This window comes from Anabas testudineus, chromosome 9 (genome assembly GCF_900324465.2).
Source record: "Anabas testudineus chromosome 9, fAnaTes1.2, whole genome shotgun sequence".
Lineage (NCBI taxonomy): Eukaryota > Metazoa > Chordata > Actinopteri > Anabantiformes > Anabantidae > Anabas > Anabas testudineus.
In genome coordinates, this window is record NC_046618.1 from 22,620,143 (window position 1) to 22,639,070 (window position 18,928).

General features: G+C 41.3%; 1 protein-coding gene across 1 annotated transcript in view; it reads left to right on the forward strand.

Moving 5' to 3' along the window:
• The window catches only part of antxr2a (ANTXR cell adhesion molecule 2a), a 61,987-nt gene extending 45,309 nt beyond the window's left edge, over window positions 1-16,678 (forward strand). The window contains exon 17 of the mRNA XM_026343444.1: window positions 14,034-16,678. Within this exon, the coding sequence (XP_026199229.1) occupies window positions 14,034-14,072 (39 nt within the window). The 3' untranslated portion in view covers window positions 14,073-16,678. The remainder of the gene's footprint in view (window positions 1-14,033) is intronic.
• Window positions 16,679-18,928: the final 2,250 nt, after the last annotated feature.

Sequence of the window (18,928 nt, forward strand, 5' to 3'; positions counted from 1 at the left end):
CTACATTTCTTCCTGACTTCACTTTTAAAACCTGCTGACTCTATGTTAACTCAAACTGAAAGTTAAGAGACGTTTGCATTTCCTTTTACGACATAAGATTCAGACGTAGAACATAAACACTGTGCAGAAGTCAAAGATGACACGGCGAATACTGTAAACGCATGCGGTTGGACTTAAACGGTCGATGTCAGTGTACATGGCGTACAGTTTTCTAGCCGCCGCTCCTAAGCTGGTAAATCTCACTTGCAAACACGGCCACAGTGTTTCAGCTCGACAATCCTCGCGAGTTCATTGGTGTGAGCATCTGAGCCCAATGTGAACTCTAGCCCAAATGTGACACACTGGCTCTGGCCATATGCAAGCTTTTCACCCCTCCTCCCTCCACTCGTACTGGTGTTGTGAGTACACGAGTCATGACTGTTGGCTGTGGCAACACACTGACTCACATAACCCCACACAAAAGATTGGGCCAAGCTCCTTCAGCCCAGGCCAAGCCAGGCCGTCTCTGCATAAGACTCTAATTGATTTGATGGACTTGTGTGCCGTTCACACCCCTTCCCCAAACAAACATTCCGCCCAAGATTTGTTTCCACTGAGACAAAGAGGCAGTGCCCGCCCTCGTCTTGCAAAGCAACAGTCAGCAAGCGCCTGAGAAGGCAGTGCCGGCCTGCCAAACTTGTTAATTTCACTGCCGGGCCTCGGGGAAGGTTTGAGCGTGCTGTGCGACGATTCATCATACTGCAAATGAAGGCACCAACCCCCCATCCTTCCACCAACTGCCAGGTCAACCCAAGTTGACTGAAGTTCACAGTCGTTTGTTTGTTTTTTTCCAAGATTGCAGCCGAGAGCGTCGACTAAGGACAGTCATGAGAAGTGCGGTACAACATAAGAGGGTGGTCCCTTTAAAAAAGCAGCTGTGACACAGAGGGACACAGCAGTTGTTTACATCTGGACTCGTGTAGGCGAGGAACACTCCCACAACATCTGCTAAGAATGTGGCAGCCTGTGGCTTACTTAAAGATACACTCCCTGATTTTACACTGTGTATAACCAACCACGGTGTTTTCTACAAATAAGAAGAGTCGAATGTAAGAATAACAATAAAAGAGGCCGATAGGTCGATCATAGAGAGAAAGTAAAAGTTTACCTTTCCATTGTTTTTCTCACCAACATTTATGTTGGCTAATAGTTCTTACACATGGTTGTTGTTGAAAGGAGGCATGTTCAGAGAGAGCAAGAGAGAGTGTAAAGTAAGATCCTGGCCTTCGTTGGAAGAGTTCAAACGATTCGTCAATTACAAAGTGAGAACGGCTTCATAAGCTGAAATGATGGAAGGTTAGTGAGTCAGGACTGAGTCGGGTTTAGTAGTTTTTATTCCTAACTAAAAACCTTCAGTGTGTTCCTTTGTTTGATTAGTCTGATGCTTGGATGGATCAGGCTGTATTTAGTTCTACTGCTAAACGGTTTATTATAGTGTCAAACTCTCATGAATCAGCAGGTCTACACAGGTTGAGTCACTTTTTCCTCCTTATTTTATCACTGTCACTGGCTCATAGACTAAAAGTTCCTGCTCTCACCAACAAAGAGTGGCAGTTAATGAAGTTACTGAAGACTAAAGCAGTAAAATGAATAACGCATGTTAACCATAACTACTTAACTTTACATAGTTTGACACAGATGTTCTGACTCCTAATGGTCAAAACCACGCACTATTATAAATTTATTAGGTTCACACACCTATAAGTTGTTGTTAAAACAGTTGAAGAAAGGTGTCGAGTCAACATTACAATAATTTTGGGAGAAATATGTTTGTTGGTTTGTTTATTTACATCTGGCTTCGCAGCTTAACCTCTACCTGAAAACAGCACCTGACCTGAATTTTACAGTTTACACCAGAGTGAAGCAGCAGATATCGAGTAAAATAATAACTTAATATCTGGTTCTAGGTTGTGTTTTGCATTAATTTGTTATGTCTCATTGATTTTTTTTATGTATCCTGGCTTTACACAGCTATGTTAGTGTGTTTTTTTTTTGTGTGTGTGTGTGTGTGTGTGTGTGTGTGTGTGTGTGTGTTTGGTGAAAATTCGGTTGTTGGTCCACCCAGTGTGTGTTTCTGCTCATGTCTTGCCTGCTCAGGTCACATTAACCCACTTCTCACAGTTTGTAGCCCATGTTTGAAAGAAGAAAAAAAACTCAACACCTCCCTGCAGTCAGCGTGGCTTCAGGCTCCTTCACGCTGTTATATTTCCAGCATCGCTGGCCGATGATAACATTATTTACTGCTTGTATTAATATCCGGCTTGATAAGCATATTTTCCTCAGTAGAGCTAACAAGATGCTTTATCACCGAGCCTTTCCACTCACCGAGTAGCACCGTAGCATCACCACTGTTCGCTCATATTTCCGCCCTGTAAGTTTACAGCCTCGTAAATAACAACTTTATGCTGTAAAATCAGATTTAGCTTTGAACATGGAGACAGATTTTGGTTGTGAATTATAAACCAAGAAGCTTTAGTGCAAATCAAGTCGGAGCTCTGCTAAATAAGCAAAACAGCTTTGAGCTAAACAGGAACAACAATACGAATGCATGGTGGGAGCTAATACACAAAATAGCTTTAAAAACAGAAATATTAATTAGTAAGTTAGTAATTTCATTCATTTTATGTGGAAATGAGAAGAAAATAATAGGAATCTTATTGGTGGGTCTAAATACCACTTACCTAACTCCAAGAGATGAGTATATGTGAATATTTACAGTATTTACATCTAAGTTCACTTTTACACGTTAAAATCTTATATTTCAGATTTCAAAATAAAAAACAGCAGTCGATTTTATCAGAAGATGAAGTTGAAATGTTGAAAATTACTAAATGAAACTGAAGTAACTTTTCTGTCTGTCAGAGGCGACACTAATAAGGCAGCTACAGATGTTCATGTACTGGCACAGATAAAATAAACCAAAGTTGTCAGAGAAACTAATAATAACAAAGTCATCAACCCGCAACGCAATTATCTCCTTTGTGCCTTTGATTAGACAAAGGCACAATTTCCCATTAATGCTTTTGTTTTACCTTTTTTGTAATTGCAGTTAATCATGTCAACTGCAGGAAAGCGCTGCATGTTTTTGGCAGTTCACGTCGGCACGTCATTAGCTGCAAATCTGCATCTTTAATTTGCTGATTAACTCTTAAAAGCGAAATGTGGGCTGTGATCTCTCTCGCTCGTTAATTACGTCTGAAGGATCAATGATTCAGTAATGATGCAAATATGAGATGTTGCTTTTTTAGATTTAGGAAACAGAAAATAGTTTTTTTGTTTTTTAAGCCCTTGAAAATGAAAATGAATATTCATTGCAAATCAAACCCAGTGGAACAATTAAAAACAATTAACAATCACATTGAAAAGCAAACATACAATTCTCTGCCTTTATTTCTTCTATTTCTTATTTCGCTCCAGATTCAGTTCAGGTTAGGGTCGACCCAGACCAGCCTTGGCTTTCACCTCTTGACCGGGCGCAACGCCAAATCCATTTCCTCCTGCATTAGTCTCATCAGGGACTTTAATATGTGCCACCCTGTAGGAGGGGAGCCACCCTGGCACATGCACAACACACACACCCACAAACACACATACACACAAATACAGAAATGCACCGCCCCGTCTTGACAGCTCACTCCAATTACTGGCCCTCCCTGTCGAATGGCCTGCATCTCTGCTCAGAGCAGATCGCATGTGACCCCCTCCAGCATGCCGCTGGTGGAGGGGGAAGAGGGGGAAACCGTGCAGGGAACCAGAGTAGTTTTACACACACACACACACACACACACACACACACACACACACACACACACACATTCACACACGCTAAAGGGACACTTTCCAAAAATTGAGGCCAATCAAAGAGTTTCATTCCAAAATGAGATCTTGAGCACTTGAAAATATATCTGCATGCTCTGACTGGCATCAAGTGAAGCACATTGCTGGGAATGAGTCATAGTGAGACCTTTGTTTACAAATAGGTTTGTGAATCTGCGTTTTTTAAAATATTGACTGATTAATTTAAGGCAAACCCAGTTATGCCCAAATGGATATTAACCATATTTATATCTGATGAACTGTTGTTGTTGATGTTTCTTTAAGACTTCAGATAGAAGAGAAATAAATATGTTACTGGTTGTTGCACGGTGCAGGCAGAATCTGCTGTGTTGTTAAAAAAGGGCTTGTTACAACAACAATGTATTAATTATGTAAATTATATTTAAATCACTGTTGCAGTCGTGAGACCAGTGGGTCCGATTTAAATAATATTGTTTTTGTCCTGATCAAGTATTTTATCGTCTTTGTTTGGTGATATCTGAAATGCAAGTGGAAAGCAAGAAGCTTTGATGTCGGAAGTCTTGGAAGTTCTGCAAACTCTAGAAATGTTAGGGCACAGACAATTTGAATGCCTTCTAAATTTCAGTTTTATATTAGTGCATTGCATTTATCATAAGATGATGTTTATAGTGTAAATGTGGAGCTGAAATTTAAAATTATATATTTAATACACTTAGTGAATTAATACATTCTGCTGCAGTGACAAAAGGCTAATTGTATTTAGAGCAGTATGATCTTAGCTGCTTTCATCACGTGCAGGAGCTCTTCTTCTACTCAAACTGCACCAGTTGATTCACACAGACAAACACAGACAGCCATGTTAACAGAAACACGCCAAAAACAAAACAGCATGTGACATTTTTTTATCAGACATTTAGTGTATAACTTGTTTGTTTCTGGATCTGCTGCACACGTTATTGTCTGTAGAAATCTTATGATTTGCTACACAGCATATTTTGCCTTATTTTTAGTTTTCAAAACCAACTCGTTGCATGCTGGTAACCCATACTTTAATCATCAGTGGCAGTGCACTTAGAGTATGTAAAGACCCTGAGGTTCAACAGCAACAGCAAGGTCCATTCCTTTTAGCATAAAACAGAGAAACACATTTCATGGTCAAGGATTAACAGGCAAATATTACACATGCTTTATTTAAGCAATAAAAGATGGTTGTTGATGGGGCCGGGCCCTGGAGACATGATGTGAGCTTATGTTTTTACTGCAGTTCTGAGTGTTTGTGGCGTCTCTCCTGGTCTCTCTGGGAGGACAGTTGTGGCGATGACACGTAATTTAAAAGTACAGATGAGCCCAGTGGCTCTCTGTGGACGCTGATACGCCGTGGCACCCAGGAGAAAAATTAACAAATGGCCCCCTACTTTATTTTTGGTTTGCGTTTGGAGTCCACGCTCAGAAGGGTTGCACATGTTGTCTGAGCGTGTTGTCCTGCAGATCTGAGCTTTGGGGACACTGAACAGCTGTGTGTCCACTGCAGAACTGGCTTCTTCCTCTTTTTATTTTGTGTAATTCAGGCGCACTCCCGAAGCGCGCTTTAACTTAGTATTCTCCTTGTCATGTCTGTTTGAGGCAGTTCCATAATCAATTTTGCCAATACAGAACATTTATTCTTGTATTTTCTGTTGCCAGCTAGCACCTAAGAAACTTTAATCTACTGTATATAATTCTGTTTTGGTGCTTTGCAGAATTTTAAAATGTCACACTATAATTTTCCAATTCCAATCTGCCCACCTATCTGCTTTTCCACTCAGCTCTAAGTGCTGCTTGCATTTTTAGAAACCACACAGAAGGCTGCAAAAGGCTCAAACTTAAGGTATCATAACCCTAAAGAAAAATCTAAACTTTAATCAAAAGAACACAGAGCTGCAAACAGGTTTTCAGTGGCCTCTTAGCGCCGTCGAAAGCTGTGACTAGTTCTTCCTACAAGCATCTGTTTAGCACTACTAGCTAAAAAAGGAGACTGGCAGATACAGGAATGTTTTTGTGAATGCATTGTACAACAAATGGTGAAATCTGCAGCATGTGGGCACCACGTGGGAAATAAAGGGAATGATTTTTACAAGAAAGTCTAAATGTAAGTCTATCACCTCAGGTCGTAAAACAGGCTATCAGCTGGCTCACACGTTGTACAGAAGTACCATTGTACCAGGAGGAGGTGCGGTCTATTAACTGGCTCTTCTGTGACAGTCAGTCCATTAGCTGTAAACCCAGTTGTCTGACTGGAGTGGGTTGACTTGGAGGAGGCCTGTCTAAAGCACTTCAGCACATATCAGACAAGAACAATCTCTCCTCTGTCTGATCCTCCTGGCACCGCTCCACGCCGATCCTCCCACGATCTCCCTCTCTTATGATTATTTTATCGTTTTAAATTCTTTATGCCGCATTGCTGTGGCATCGGCCCCGCTAGAGCAGAGCGGCGCGTTGGCCATACAGTACATTCACACTACAGTTATTTGGACGGCGCTCCGGTGTGGCTCTGTCCCGGTCCCTCGGTTGGATTCTGCTCGTCCATTAGTGCCATCTGTGCCTTCCTGCGCCGTCTGTGAGGGCCCCGTCGACGCCAAAACGATTGGCATTTCTCTGGAACAACCAGAGGGACGGTGCCCAGAGCTTTTAGCTGCCAATGATGTGCACTTACTCTGACAAAACCAGAGATCGGGGGGGGGGGGGGTTTGGAAGGGGGAGGTGGAAGCAAGCAGGAGGCCCAAGCAGGAAACAGCTGCACCTACAGTATTGCAGCATCCATGTTCAAGCTTCAGGAAGTGTCACTTATCCCTGCAACAACAGACAGCTGACACAGAGTCAAAAGCTCTTTTATGATTTTACATTTTAGACATGAAGCTGGCAGCCATGCACACGTCGACCGGCTCACACAGAGTGGACAGGTACGGACAGATGCCGTAAAGGAAATAATACATCCTGCTAACTACCAGGTCATCCTGCATCAGGATGCATGATTGTTTTCCATTTATTTTACTGAGTAACATTTCTTACACACAGATCAGTGTTTAATGTTGTACATATGATGCAGCAGCTTTGTTGGCAGAAAGGCCTTCATTTTCAAAACCTCAGGTAAATCCATCATGTAGACAAGCATGTTCCCCTCTGAAGTTGTGAAACTCCATCATCCTCCATATCAGCTTCCCATACCGTAAGCTGGTGTTAATTGATGAACTATTAATAGATTTGTTTAGTTGATTTTTCGTAGTTTATCAGGTCAATAAAATCTACCTCATCTGTAAAAACACATTTTGGATAAACCTACAACAAATAAATTACTGATAACATGCATAATGTACAATATATAGTGGTATAGACAGAATGGAGCGGTGAATGAGTTTAGCTTCAGGGAAGTGCAGCAACATAAGGTACAGCAGAAGAGTTAAAGGCAAGAGAGGCTCATTTGTTTCCAAAATAGGAGTGGATACTCCAACACAAAATGTAAAAATGTTAGGACTGAGCTTTTCACTCCTCAGTAAAAGACGTTCCTGTCTACAGGAAGTAGGAGCCTGTGGCTCTCTGACAGTCTGCAGGCCATATGCTGCTGCCTGCTAGCGTAACTTTTTACTGCAAGCTGTTGCTCACTCCCTCTGAGCTCCCGGGGTCAGTGTAGTAGCCATCAGAACCTGATTACCCATCAGCCACCACACTGAGGCTCCTCTTTGAAGGTTTTGCTGTTTGAGAGGACCGAGACATAAATATAGAGTCAGAGGTTGGATTTTTACATCATCGTAAAGGATGGATTATGTGGTTTACTGCTGTGTCCGAGTCAACACCGACATATTGATATTGCACAGACCTGGGCAGAGCGTGGCACTAACTCCAGCTCATAAAAGGAGACTGTGGCAGTTTCCTGTGACAGCTTTTGTCACCTCTGTACAGTCATGCTGACTACTTGTTGTCTGCAGCTATTTTTTCTTTTTTGCACCGAGTCCCTTATTAATGAAGGGGAATCTTAATGCTACAACATACAATGATATTTTCGATAGGTGTCCTAACAGGTTCCAGGTTCAACCAAACAGTGTCCCTGTGCACACAGCCAGGTCTATAAAGGAAGTTGACACTTTATGTTCACATTAAAGGTCAAAGTTTATCTGTCCACACTCACCTGCTCCATGTATAAACATGAACACTGATATTTAAGTATAGATAGAAATGGTTTTCTGTTTTGGACCAGTAGATAAATTTCAGCTCAGAAGCGTCACTTGTTTTCCAGCATCTTCCAAGTTATCTGCTAAACTTCACAGTAGTGAAAGGAGTAACTGTTTGGTTTTTTGTTTTTTATGTTGTCCTCCCATGTACCTTATGTGCTTGTATAATCTTTATTCATCTCTTTACAATGAGAAGAAATGCCCAAGTTGTCAGCAAGCATCATGTATTTGGCCGAGTCTCAGGTGGCTCTGATTTCCCAGCAGGCCAGATGGCAGCGCTGTGTGGGCAGTGTGTGTGTGTGTGTGTGTGTGTGTGTGTGTGTGTGTGCGCGTGCATGCGTGCATGTGGACAAGGGGCTGTGAGAAGAGGGCCAGCAGCCTTGTGAAGGGAAGATTGCTCACACTCTGGCTCTCTCCTCTGTCCCCGTGCAGCTGTGCTTCTCCCTCCAACTTGAACTTTTAATTTGCTCAATATGTGGCAGAGGACACAGAGTAAAACAGAACACATGCCTGGTTGCTGAGGCTCGACGGGCAGGGACTTGAAGGCGGAGGGTGGCACTGTGAGGAGTCGTGCTTTAACTTGTCAGTCTGTTTCTTCCACCAGAGTATGACTGTGGATCTCAGGATGGAACAACTGCACTTATTTTGTCAAAGAGTTCAATTCTCGTATCAGCAGCAGTTTAAAAAACAGTATTTCTTAGAAAAAACTGTGCAAAGGCCGAGAGGGGAATCCACGTGCAGGACCTTCGAGGCTTCAAGAGGTATGGGTGGGAGTACAATGGAAAACCATTGTGACTTAACACAGTCGGCCTCTGCATCCAGAACTGCAACCTGAACCTCACCAGGAGGAAACTTTACATCGATTCTGCACCGCTGAGTTCTGAGTTTTGGTGCAAATGCCTGTGTCATTTAGGTGTGTTGCAGGTATCAAACTGTAACTGTTTACTTACATTTGCAAAGTTAGTCAGTGAAATCATTTAAAATATTCGTAAATATTGAAAATCCTAATTGAAGAAGGAGTTTGTCAACGTTTAAATTCAATCATGTGTTGTAAAATCTAGTTGACAAAAGTTGACAGTCAAAGATAAAACTGCCAGATTTACACAATATTCTGACATCAATGCAGGTTGCAAATCAAAATGATCACTAATAAAAACTTATAATTGGAACTGAACCATGAAGTTTTACTTATATCGTTGCTTTCTAGGTATTTTTGTCTTAAATTTGTAGTGTGTGAATAGGTGGAAGGATATTTAGTGAGAAGAGTGAGGCAGCGCAATAATATAGACGTTAAGCCAGTGTAACAATGCATTTATTGAGGTAGTTGACTGTTTTCATTTAAAAAATAATCTAAGAGTTGAGGTAGTTTAAAAAATAATTCAAGAATCAAGCAATACTGAAAAACAGAGCTTTAGCTGAAATACACTTGTGTTTGACGACATGTCCAATTTCTCTGTCACAAACAAAATCAGAAATTCAAAGGTTTGGTTATTTCTTCATTCTTCTCCAAGAACCTGCTCATTTTATTGAGTCCATTTAAGAGTATTTTCCCTAGTTATTTATTCAAAACCTGTTATAAATATTTCTAATTATCAGAGTTCCACGTGTACAGGTAGAAGTAGATCAGCAGCACACACGTGGTCACAGTAGTACAACAAAGGCACATGCACAGCAGTAGATGAGAACTTTGCATGAAAACTGTCTGTTCAGCTCATTAACATTTTGTCAGAACCACAGACAAGTGTTGGACTAAAGTGATGAGTGTTGCATTCGTCCTGTTGCTGTTGGATTAAGTAAGCCCTAGATTAACTAAGCTACTGTATAGGCTGCAAAGCTCTAATGTGGGGGAAAAAGTCTCTGTTCTGGTAATAAAATCTTTCAAAGCCTGTAGCTTATCACTGCAAAATAAGCATCTTGCAACTGGATTACAACTCTCATGCTTGCAAGTGTTTTCACACCACAGTCCAGATGGGAGATTCGTTCTGTAACCTAAATGGACGCCTCCTTCGCGCAACTTTTTCTTTTTTCTTTTCGTCTTTTGATATAATGTCAATGTGTGAAGTATACAATCAATTAATACAACAAGCCAATACAAACATTTGGAAGGGAGCTCACTCACATCAGCTGTGTTTATTTCCTGTTTGCGTCTCCCAAAAATTGCTGTGAAGATTTGTTTCAGACTTGTTCTAAACAGGAAACGGGCGTCATGAAAAGACAAACAAATGGCAACTTAGTATTTTTGTTGAACATTGTACAGAGATTTTTTGGGTGCAGGACACCTTCAATGTCTTTAGTACCGTACCATAGTGCAGTGAACAAAAATCTTTTCTTTGGTGAGATGCAGGATGTGTGTAGTTGCAACCTTCAGCTGTGCCCACTCACTAAAAGCTTTTCATGCACTGTGGAGGATGTCGGAAGAAAGATTTCAAACGCTTTCAATTTCATCTGCAACCATGTCCGTGTCAATAACGGAGTCATTGTTTACATCAGATCAATTCTAGGACAACTGAACGATTGTTTTTAGATGTGGCCTTCACACAGGTGCACGAGCTGAAAGCGTGGAGTTGGTTTTGGACGAACAAACACACACAGAATGAAAACCACTAAGCTAGCCAATTGTTGGTGTGGTTCTACGATGTCTTTAGAACACTTCAGCATTGTTGTGATCCTCCCTCCTTGAAATGAGAAAGTAAAAAAGTGAACCTACACACATTAGGGTCCGCATGTGACCACCTACCTTAAATGTTACACCTGAATCATTCATGTAGTTCTTGTATTCTGACCAAATACTGTCTCTAGCAGTATTTTAAGACTGTACTCCTTATTGAGTACTGTCTTTGCATGTTTTTTGGTTGTTTTTTTTAGCACAGTTTGGTCTGAGTCCCAAGTTGCAGTTCTAGAGAACTCTAGCTCTTCACTGCGAGAGATGAGAATCCAACTCGATCACACACACACACTCTCACTCTCACACTCTCTCCACTTCACTTCTGGAGCTCTGCCTCAGTTTACAAGCCAACGGTCCAAGTGTCTGAGGACTGTCTGATGTCCAAATGTGGACCTGTGCAGCTTGTGCAGGAGGGGCCCACTAACACAACGTTAACTCACAACTCGGAGAAGGGAAAAGTATTCAGTCACGTGGTGTGTTTGGATCATTTCAGCAGTCCTTCAGTTCAACCCTGCACCTTTTCAGTGGGTGACGATGAGCCAGAAATTCCATCTTTTCTATCAATAAAAACTAAAATCTTTAACATTTTTAAACTGATGTTAGAGGAAAATAAGTTGGGAAACGATACCATGGGATCTTGGAACCAAAAAAAAGAATCAGTACAGTGAAGAACAGAACCTCTCAGCTGTGGATGACATTATCACCGTTCAATATATTTCCATTTAATTTAACAGAAAACCAGTCAAGTGTCTGTAATGAACCTTATTAATCATTTTTAAGTGGATGCTTTTCTCTGACCCCCACCCCACCCCGCCTCATCACCTCCTCCTCTTGTCACTTCACCTCTCCATCTCTCCGCCTGACTCATCCACCCATCTATCTGAAGTCGCGCTCGCGTCCGTCTGATGAGACTTCACTGGCGTTCCTCGCTGACATATTCAGACTATTGTTGTGCCGCTCCGGGTGGCACAGGTGGGCTTCCATCTCTCCAACATGGCCCAGTTACAAGGCAGAGCTCCCTGCCAAGTCAGGCCCCGCTCATCCGGGAACAGGGGAGCTGGAATGGGTTTGACCGTATTGTGCTGCACCTGCTTCGCCCTCACACCAGATCCCCCGTGCTTCGCCTGCCATTCTGCTGCCACAGAGAGTACTTCTTCCCTCACCGAGCCCCCGCGCCGTAAAACCCATGAAATCCACTGAACTTAGCCGCTCTGATGGCCGCGGCCAAAACAGCATCTGATGTGCCTTATTTGTTGACTGTGTGAGATTAGTTGCAGAGGGTACACGTCGAGGGGCTTACCATGCAGAGATGGAGCGAAGCCCCCACCCCTCCACCAAACACCCACCAGCCCTGCCAAATAATGAGAAATGGAAGATTCTCCAGCTTGTCTAAAGCTCTCGTCACAGTCGGTCCATGCACACTTTGCTCTCGAGCCAGACTGTAGTGCAGATACAGTAAGAGCTCCCGCACCAGAGGAGCTGGCTGCTGAGATCTGCATTCAGCAGGCGGCTCACGAGCCAACGTCTTGGTCATTTCTGTCCATAATACCTCAATAGGAAGCTGCCACCTGGACCGTGTGAGGCATGGATGTGCAAGAATGTGCTTTTGTTTTCTCAGAAAGAGAAGGAACAAGATGTGCCGCTCAAATACGTGCACATTTTAATGCAAATTCAGTTCAGCACATGGATCGGTTCTTTTCAGATCACACCCTGTGCTAATTCAGAACGTTCTCGTCTCGTCTGACCACAGCTTTCAAATGGAAACCAGCATTTCACCACCAATCAACACTTACGCAACTTGGACTCTAATCACTTAAAGACATTGTGGCCAACAAATAATCACATATTTTCTTTGACAAATCACCTTCTTCAGATCTTCTTCATCACGAATCTCAGCGTGAGTCGTGCAGACGGATGATAAAAAAAAAAACAAATCAAAGCTGAACTATTTGTGAATATTGTGATTTATGACCTGTGACTTTTATTTTCCAGTAACAAAACATCTCGGTCCAGAGGGCTGACTCGCACCCATGTCCTCATCAATCAAAACCACAACAAATGAATAGAACAACCAACACGAGTTAGCAACACAAGCACATGGCCTGGACAGTCGAAGTAGAGACAACAAACTACTTTAAATGTGAAATTTAGAGTTCTTATAGCTTCAGTGGAACTTTGGACTAAATTATTTTGTGTACAAGGATGCTCCACTGCGAGTCGTGATCTTATCTCCTGTCCTAGATAAGAGCCAAAGTGATGCTTTTATTTTGTTTACATGTTCGTGCAAGTTAGGAATTCAGCTGCACGTCTGCACAAGTCGTCTGACCTGGTGACTCGCTGCGTCCAGTTGGAGGCTTTTATAGCAACGTTTATGTTTCATATTAAAGATTTAGTTCACTCAAAACACACCTGTCATTATTTAAATGTTAACACTGGTCTTCTATTGAGGTAGATAATTAACTGAAGCATTGTGATTTGAGTGAACTTATCCTTTAAGAGGCCTCTCACTGTTGCTCTGTCCTCACATATGGAGTTTGTTGTTTGCTAGAGCTGCTCACGTGTCCTGAAATATTACGGCTAAACACCTTTATGCTGTGTAAGAAATAGAGTTACTGCCGAAACCTGGCAGTGACCAGATTACAGTAACACCGACAGTAGCGGAGATGAGGAGGCAGGCACAGGGAGGCAGAGCCGTGTGTGAGCGTGAGGTTGGAGGCCTGCTGGCTGCTGGGGATTCGCTGTGCGAGAGCTCCCTCTTGGTGCCAGTCGTCCTACTGTTAGTGAACAGGCCTCTGCTATGCTGAGAGGCTCAGACAGCTGCTTCCACACACATATGCACAAGTGTACACACACACACACACACACACACACACACAAATACACATGTTGGGTGAGACCGTGCACAGGAAAACTAAACACAGATCCTATTTTAGTCGGTATTCTCAGAAAGGTGCAGTACTTCTAGTAGCAAAATATGTTATTATATATTATATATGTTATTAATGTGAGCTACTGCACCCATAAATCATTATTTTTTTATTTATTATTATTAATTATTCATAATATTATTGTTGTCATTTGTATTATTGTTAAAATGTTTAGAGCTTTATTTATTTATTGTGTATTAGGATTATTTTAGGAGATATATTTAATATAATATTTTATTTCCGTGATCTTTTTTATTTTTATGCTTCCACATGTTATTACAATAAAACATATCATATCAAATACTGGTTACTGAAACATCTTTAAACTAGCTGAGAGTGTACAGGTACTTTCTTAACAGTACTTTAATGTTCGTCTTTCTGCCTCTTTGTCTCTTTCAGGGTCGGTGTATTAATTTCAACCGGGTGCCGCATCAGTAGACAAGAAGGGCTGCTGAGTGAAAACCAACGTTTGCTGATCGCTGTGGGCAAGAGAAGAATTTCTTTTTGTTTGTTTTGTTTTGTTTTGTTTCGGTTTTTGTGCAGATCTATAATCCTACAGCTAAAACCACTATCTGTTCTCTCCGCTTCACCTTTGTGCACAAGTTCACTCAAATCTTGCACTTCTCTGTTCTCAGACTTTGAAGCACACAGGGTGGAATTTTTTAATATTAACTTTGATTTCTTAAGTTATTTACTATGTTTTTTTACTACTTAGCTTTTCTTTAAACCAAGAGAAGTCACAGCAGATGCACAGGGCGCCCCAGAAGTCAGCACTCAGACTTTGTTAGCTTTTTGTGCTCACCGAAGGCCTAACATATTCTGACCATATTGTGCCTTCTGTGAAAAAACCTCGTTTCATGGACACACCAAAAAAAAAAAAAAAAAAGGCTGGGAGGAAGGGGCTGCTCGCCTGTGGCGTGTAAGTCAGAACGATCCCGGTGGGCCTCACAAGTGCAGAAGTCCGTTGCCTTTTGGCAATGTCTCATCACGAATCCTCTCCAACTTCAGCAGTGCTGGATGCCTGGCGGCCGCCCTTTGACTGGCTTATCTTGTCATTTTAACACTGAGAAGTGCACACGCATGACAAATTGTAGACAGGACGCCCCAAGGTATTGGAAGGCACCAAGACTTTGCCCTTTATTTTATTTTATTTTTTTGAAGACACCTTCCTTTCATTATGCACTCGGGACAAGGAAATTAATAGAGCGTTATTCGACCGCAGGACAGCCTCCTGACCAGGATGAGCTCCAGCTAGGTTTGAGGGATTGATGCCTTTAAGACCTTGACATGGCGCTTGGTGTTTTTTGCCCCTGTTTTCAGCACAGTCTGCTCTCTGCTCAGCAAGGCGTGGCACATCACAGCCCATAAACAAGCCATCAGTTAAGACTTTTAAGATATAGATACAGCTGCCTCGACACTCCTCTGCCCACCACCGTCTCAATCCTCTGAGGGCTCCCCGTCTGCGTCACAACTCGCTAGTTCTCTTAGCACCAGAATATCAAAGTTTAATTAAAATAATTAAAGGCAACAGGAAGCAGCAGCCTGTGAAGACTTGGCTGTCTCTTTTTTATGCCTTTTGACATTGAATGACCTATTACCGCGTTATTCACAGGGGGAAAAAAAAGAGGACACCATGCCACGGCGACGGTGCGCCACATCCCAAACGCAAACCTAAAGCAACGGATGCGATGGACGGATAAGTATTGTTCATTTCCAGAAATTATGTCTGGCCCCCTCCACCCCCAACTCCCTCACCCCAAAAAGCAGGGTATATGTATTTATCTATATTGTGGATTTCTCAAGCACGCTGTCATGACGCCAATCCCAAATGATGTTAGTGTGAGCGGAAACACTGTGGGGGAGGAAAGGGGGCAGCAGCTGAAGAAAAAGGCTCGAATGATCCAGTCACTTCGGATACCGTACTTCAGATGCAAAATGGATATTCGAGTCGAAACCTGACAAAGCACGCCGGCTTTGACGGGAAGCGGTATAGACAATGACCAGTGGCTGGGTCAGTGGGATGTCTCTGTGCAAGCAGGGAAGCTTATCAAATGACACTAAAATTAAGTTCAACAACCATCAAGTTTGAGGGGGAATGGGTGAACGTCTCACATTCGGTGGGCAGGAGAGCGCGCGAGGCGGGCGCCGTGCAACTCGATGCTCTAATTATTCCTTTGTTTCCTCTTCGACCCGATCGGAGGAACATAAATAATTCCAAATCAAATCCTCAGGGTGTGCTGGTATTTATGTCCGACTTAAATGCTTTTAGCCTCTTGCATAATTTTGCAGGCTGACATTTAATAGGCTCGTCAGCCTCTTTCTGGATGCTCAGTGGACGAGGACATTTTAGTGCTTAGATCTTTTTTTTTTTTTTTTTTACACACAACCAAGAGCACAGGAATGTTATTAACCCAAACTAATGAGATATCTACATAGCAGTCACAACACAAGTCGCCCTGCTAACAGCACGTCACGTCCTCCTCTCACATTGTCATCAACTGCATTATTCACTTTTTAACATCTATTGTTGTAGAATAAAAATGTGCCTTTTTGTAAATTGTTGCCTTTGAAAATATGTATTTTTGTATTTCTGCACTTTTTAAAAAAAAAAAGTTGTGTTACTGCCATTAAAAACAAACAAAAATCGAAATAAAATGAAATCATTTATTCACTTTTGTTCAACTTCACCAGTTACAATTGTTGATATAGCCTCATTGCATTTTTGTCAAAGTGTGATTTTATTTGCATGCACAACTTTCTCCTTCGTATGTTACCAATCAGCTCAATGAATGTTTAAAATTATAATTTATCATTTGTTATCTTCAAAATTGTACAGTTTTTTATCTGTCATTTTCTGTTTTTATATTCGTGTAGCACCTTTAAGACCAGGTTGAAGTCACACAAGCTGCACATATGTGTGTGAGCTGCAACCCAGACACCAACATGACCTTTGTTTTTTACGAGTTTTACACTGTGTATGTTTGTTTCCTGTTATTTTTTTTACACGTCAGTCGATTTGTGTCAAATATACTTTCAGTGATCAAGAATTGTGTTTTTGGATTGTTTGTTTTTTCCCCCTCATTTTAACAAGTGTTTGTGTGCTGGTGGGGGTGGATGTGCTGAAGGCGATCTTTAATTGGGCCCTTACAGATTTATAGGGCCAGACAGGGAACGTGATTATACAGAGTGTGTGTGGACAGAGGACTGGACAGTGTGCAGCCTCTCCCCCTGCGAAGTCAGTCACCGGAGGCACCTCTCACACACACACACACACAAACACACACACACTCGCTGAACACCTCCGAGGTCTTCAGCGCTCCAAAAAAGAGGTCTTGCATTTAGTAAAAAATATGCGCTGATACACCTTCTGCTTTATCCACATTCGCATGCTGCGACCAGATAGCAGCTGAGGTGTGTGTGCGTGTGTGTTGGTCAACTTGTGTGTGTATTTATACACTAATATTTATTACCTGTAATGTCTCTAATATTTAGTTCACATTTTTATTGTTTAAATGTCCTCTTTTAATTATTTAATGCTGCCATGTAGAAAAATTGAATGAAGCACACTTACTTACTTTAATACATTGGGTTATGACGTTTTCACAAGCGCACCGCCTGAATCACACGTTATTATTAACACCAGTTAATATAGTGAACACCTGTAGATATGTCGTCCCACAACTCCCAATGCACATCAGAGCATAAACAAAGACATAAAACCAAATGTTTCCATTGAAATCCTGTGCAGACAAGTTCAGTGACAAAAGCTGCAGAAACTAGTAACATCCATCTGTAATTATTTTCAGATTCAACAACTTCATGTCTGAGTTTACTGAAGTCTTGATTACAAATATTGTACTGACAACCAGCTGCAGGAAACCAGTGACTCACACTGTGTATTCAAAGTTCCCCTCGCTCGAACTGCTGATGCTGTTTAAATTGGAGTAAATACATTCACATGCACATGTGTCATTCTGACCCACAGACAGTTTGACTCATGACTAAATCATCACCATAAGCTGATTACTGCTCTCAGCGGACTAGTTCACATGGTTTTTAAAACACCACAACCAGCTACAGGAAACATTAGTGAGCATATTTTCATTAAGCGTTTAAAATAGCTCAGTTTTTTTTATAAAGTGATTTAATCAAATATCTGCTTATCAGCTCTGATTTGCTCTTTTACTTAACACTTATGATTAACACCAGCAGCTACAGGCTGTGTTGTTTTAAACGCTGTAATCTCAGTTTATTATCAGAAAAAACTGACATTTCTAGACTGAAGTTTGGTGCATGACCACACATCCAATCCCAGTTACGGCACTTACTGTTAAGTATTTAAATATTAACTTTAAAACAAATAAAATAATGAATAAATTATTTATATATGAAATAAATACAAATAATAATAATTATTATTATTATTTTCAGCTCTCACACAAACAATTAGCTGTGGATATACAGTATTTACAATATTTTGGTTTGAGGTGTAGTTAATGAAAGAAAAACCCACATTGTTCACTGAAATAACATGAAACTGACACAAGTAATAATAAATATGATTGACTAAAAATTAACTTGTGAAAATCAGATATGTTTTTCATTGTGGTTCAACAGAAGTTAAAATGAATAAAACTAATGAAACTGTCCTGGACAAAAATGATGGTACCCCTGGAGAAGATGTTAAGAAAGGAAATAATTTGACCATAGCGGCGTGTTAAATTAAAGTGAGTCCTGTAAATAACATCACAGTTGTCTTCATACTTGTAATCAGTCAGTCTGTTTATTTAAAGGGTGATAAGTGGTAACTGTGCTGTTTGGTATCATGGTTTGTACCACACTCAACATGAACCATAGAGAGACCACTAAAGAGAGAGTTGAATCAGGAGATTAGAAATAAAAAAGATAGACAAACATGTTAAAGGTAAAGACTATAAGACCATCTCCAAGCAGCTTGATGTTCCTGTCGCCGCTCTCCCTGGACGTGCAGGGTAGCTCAAAAGTAATGTCTGATTTTGATGAGTTAAGTATTAGTAGATTTTTATTTACTATTATTTTTCTTAGTTTCCAAGTTATTTCATTGACCTTTGTGGATTTTTCTTTCTTTAATGGAAGAGCACATGTTCATGTCTGTAGTTTAATCCCCAACTCCTCCTGTTCATGAATGTTAGCGAGTCCTTGGACCCTGAATCTAAAGTTGCTCCAGTTGAGTGAGGCCAGCGTGCTGCATGGCAGCTCTGTCAGTCCTCAACTCTCCAGAGATAAGAGGAGTAAAAACTTCTGATGGGACAAAA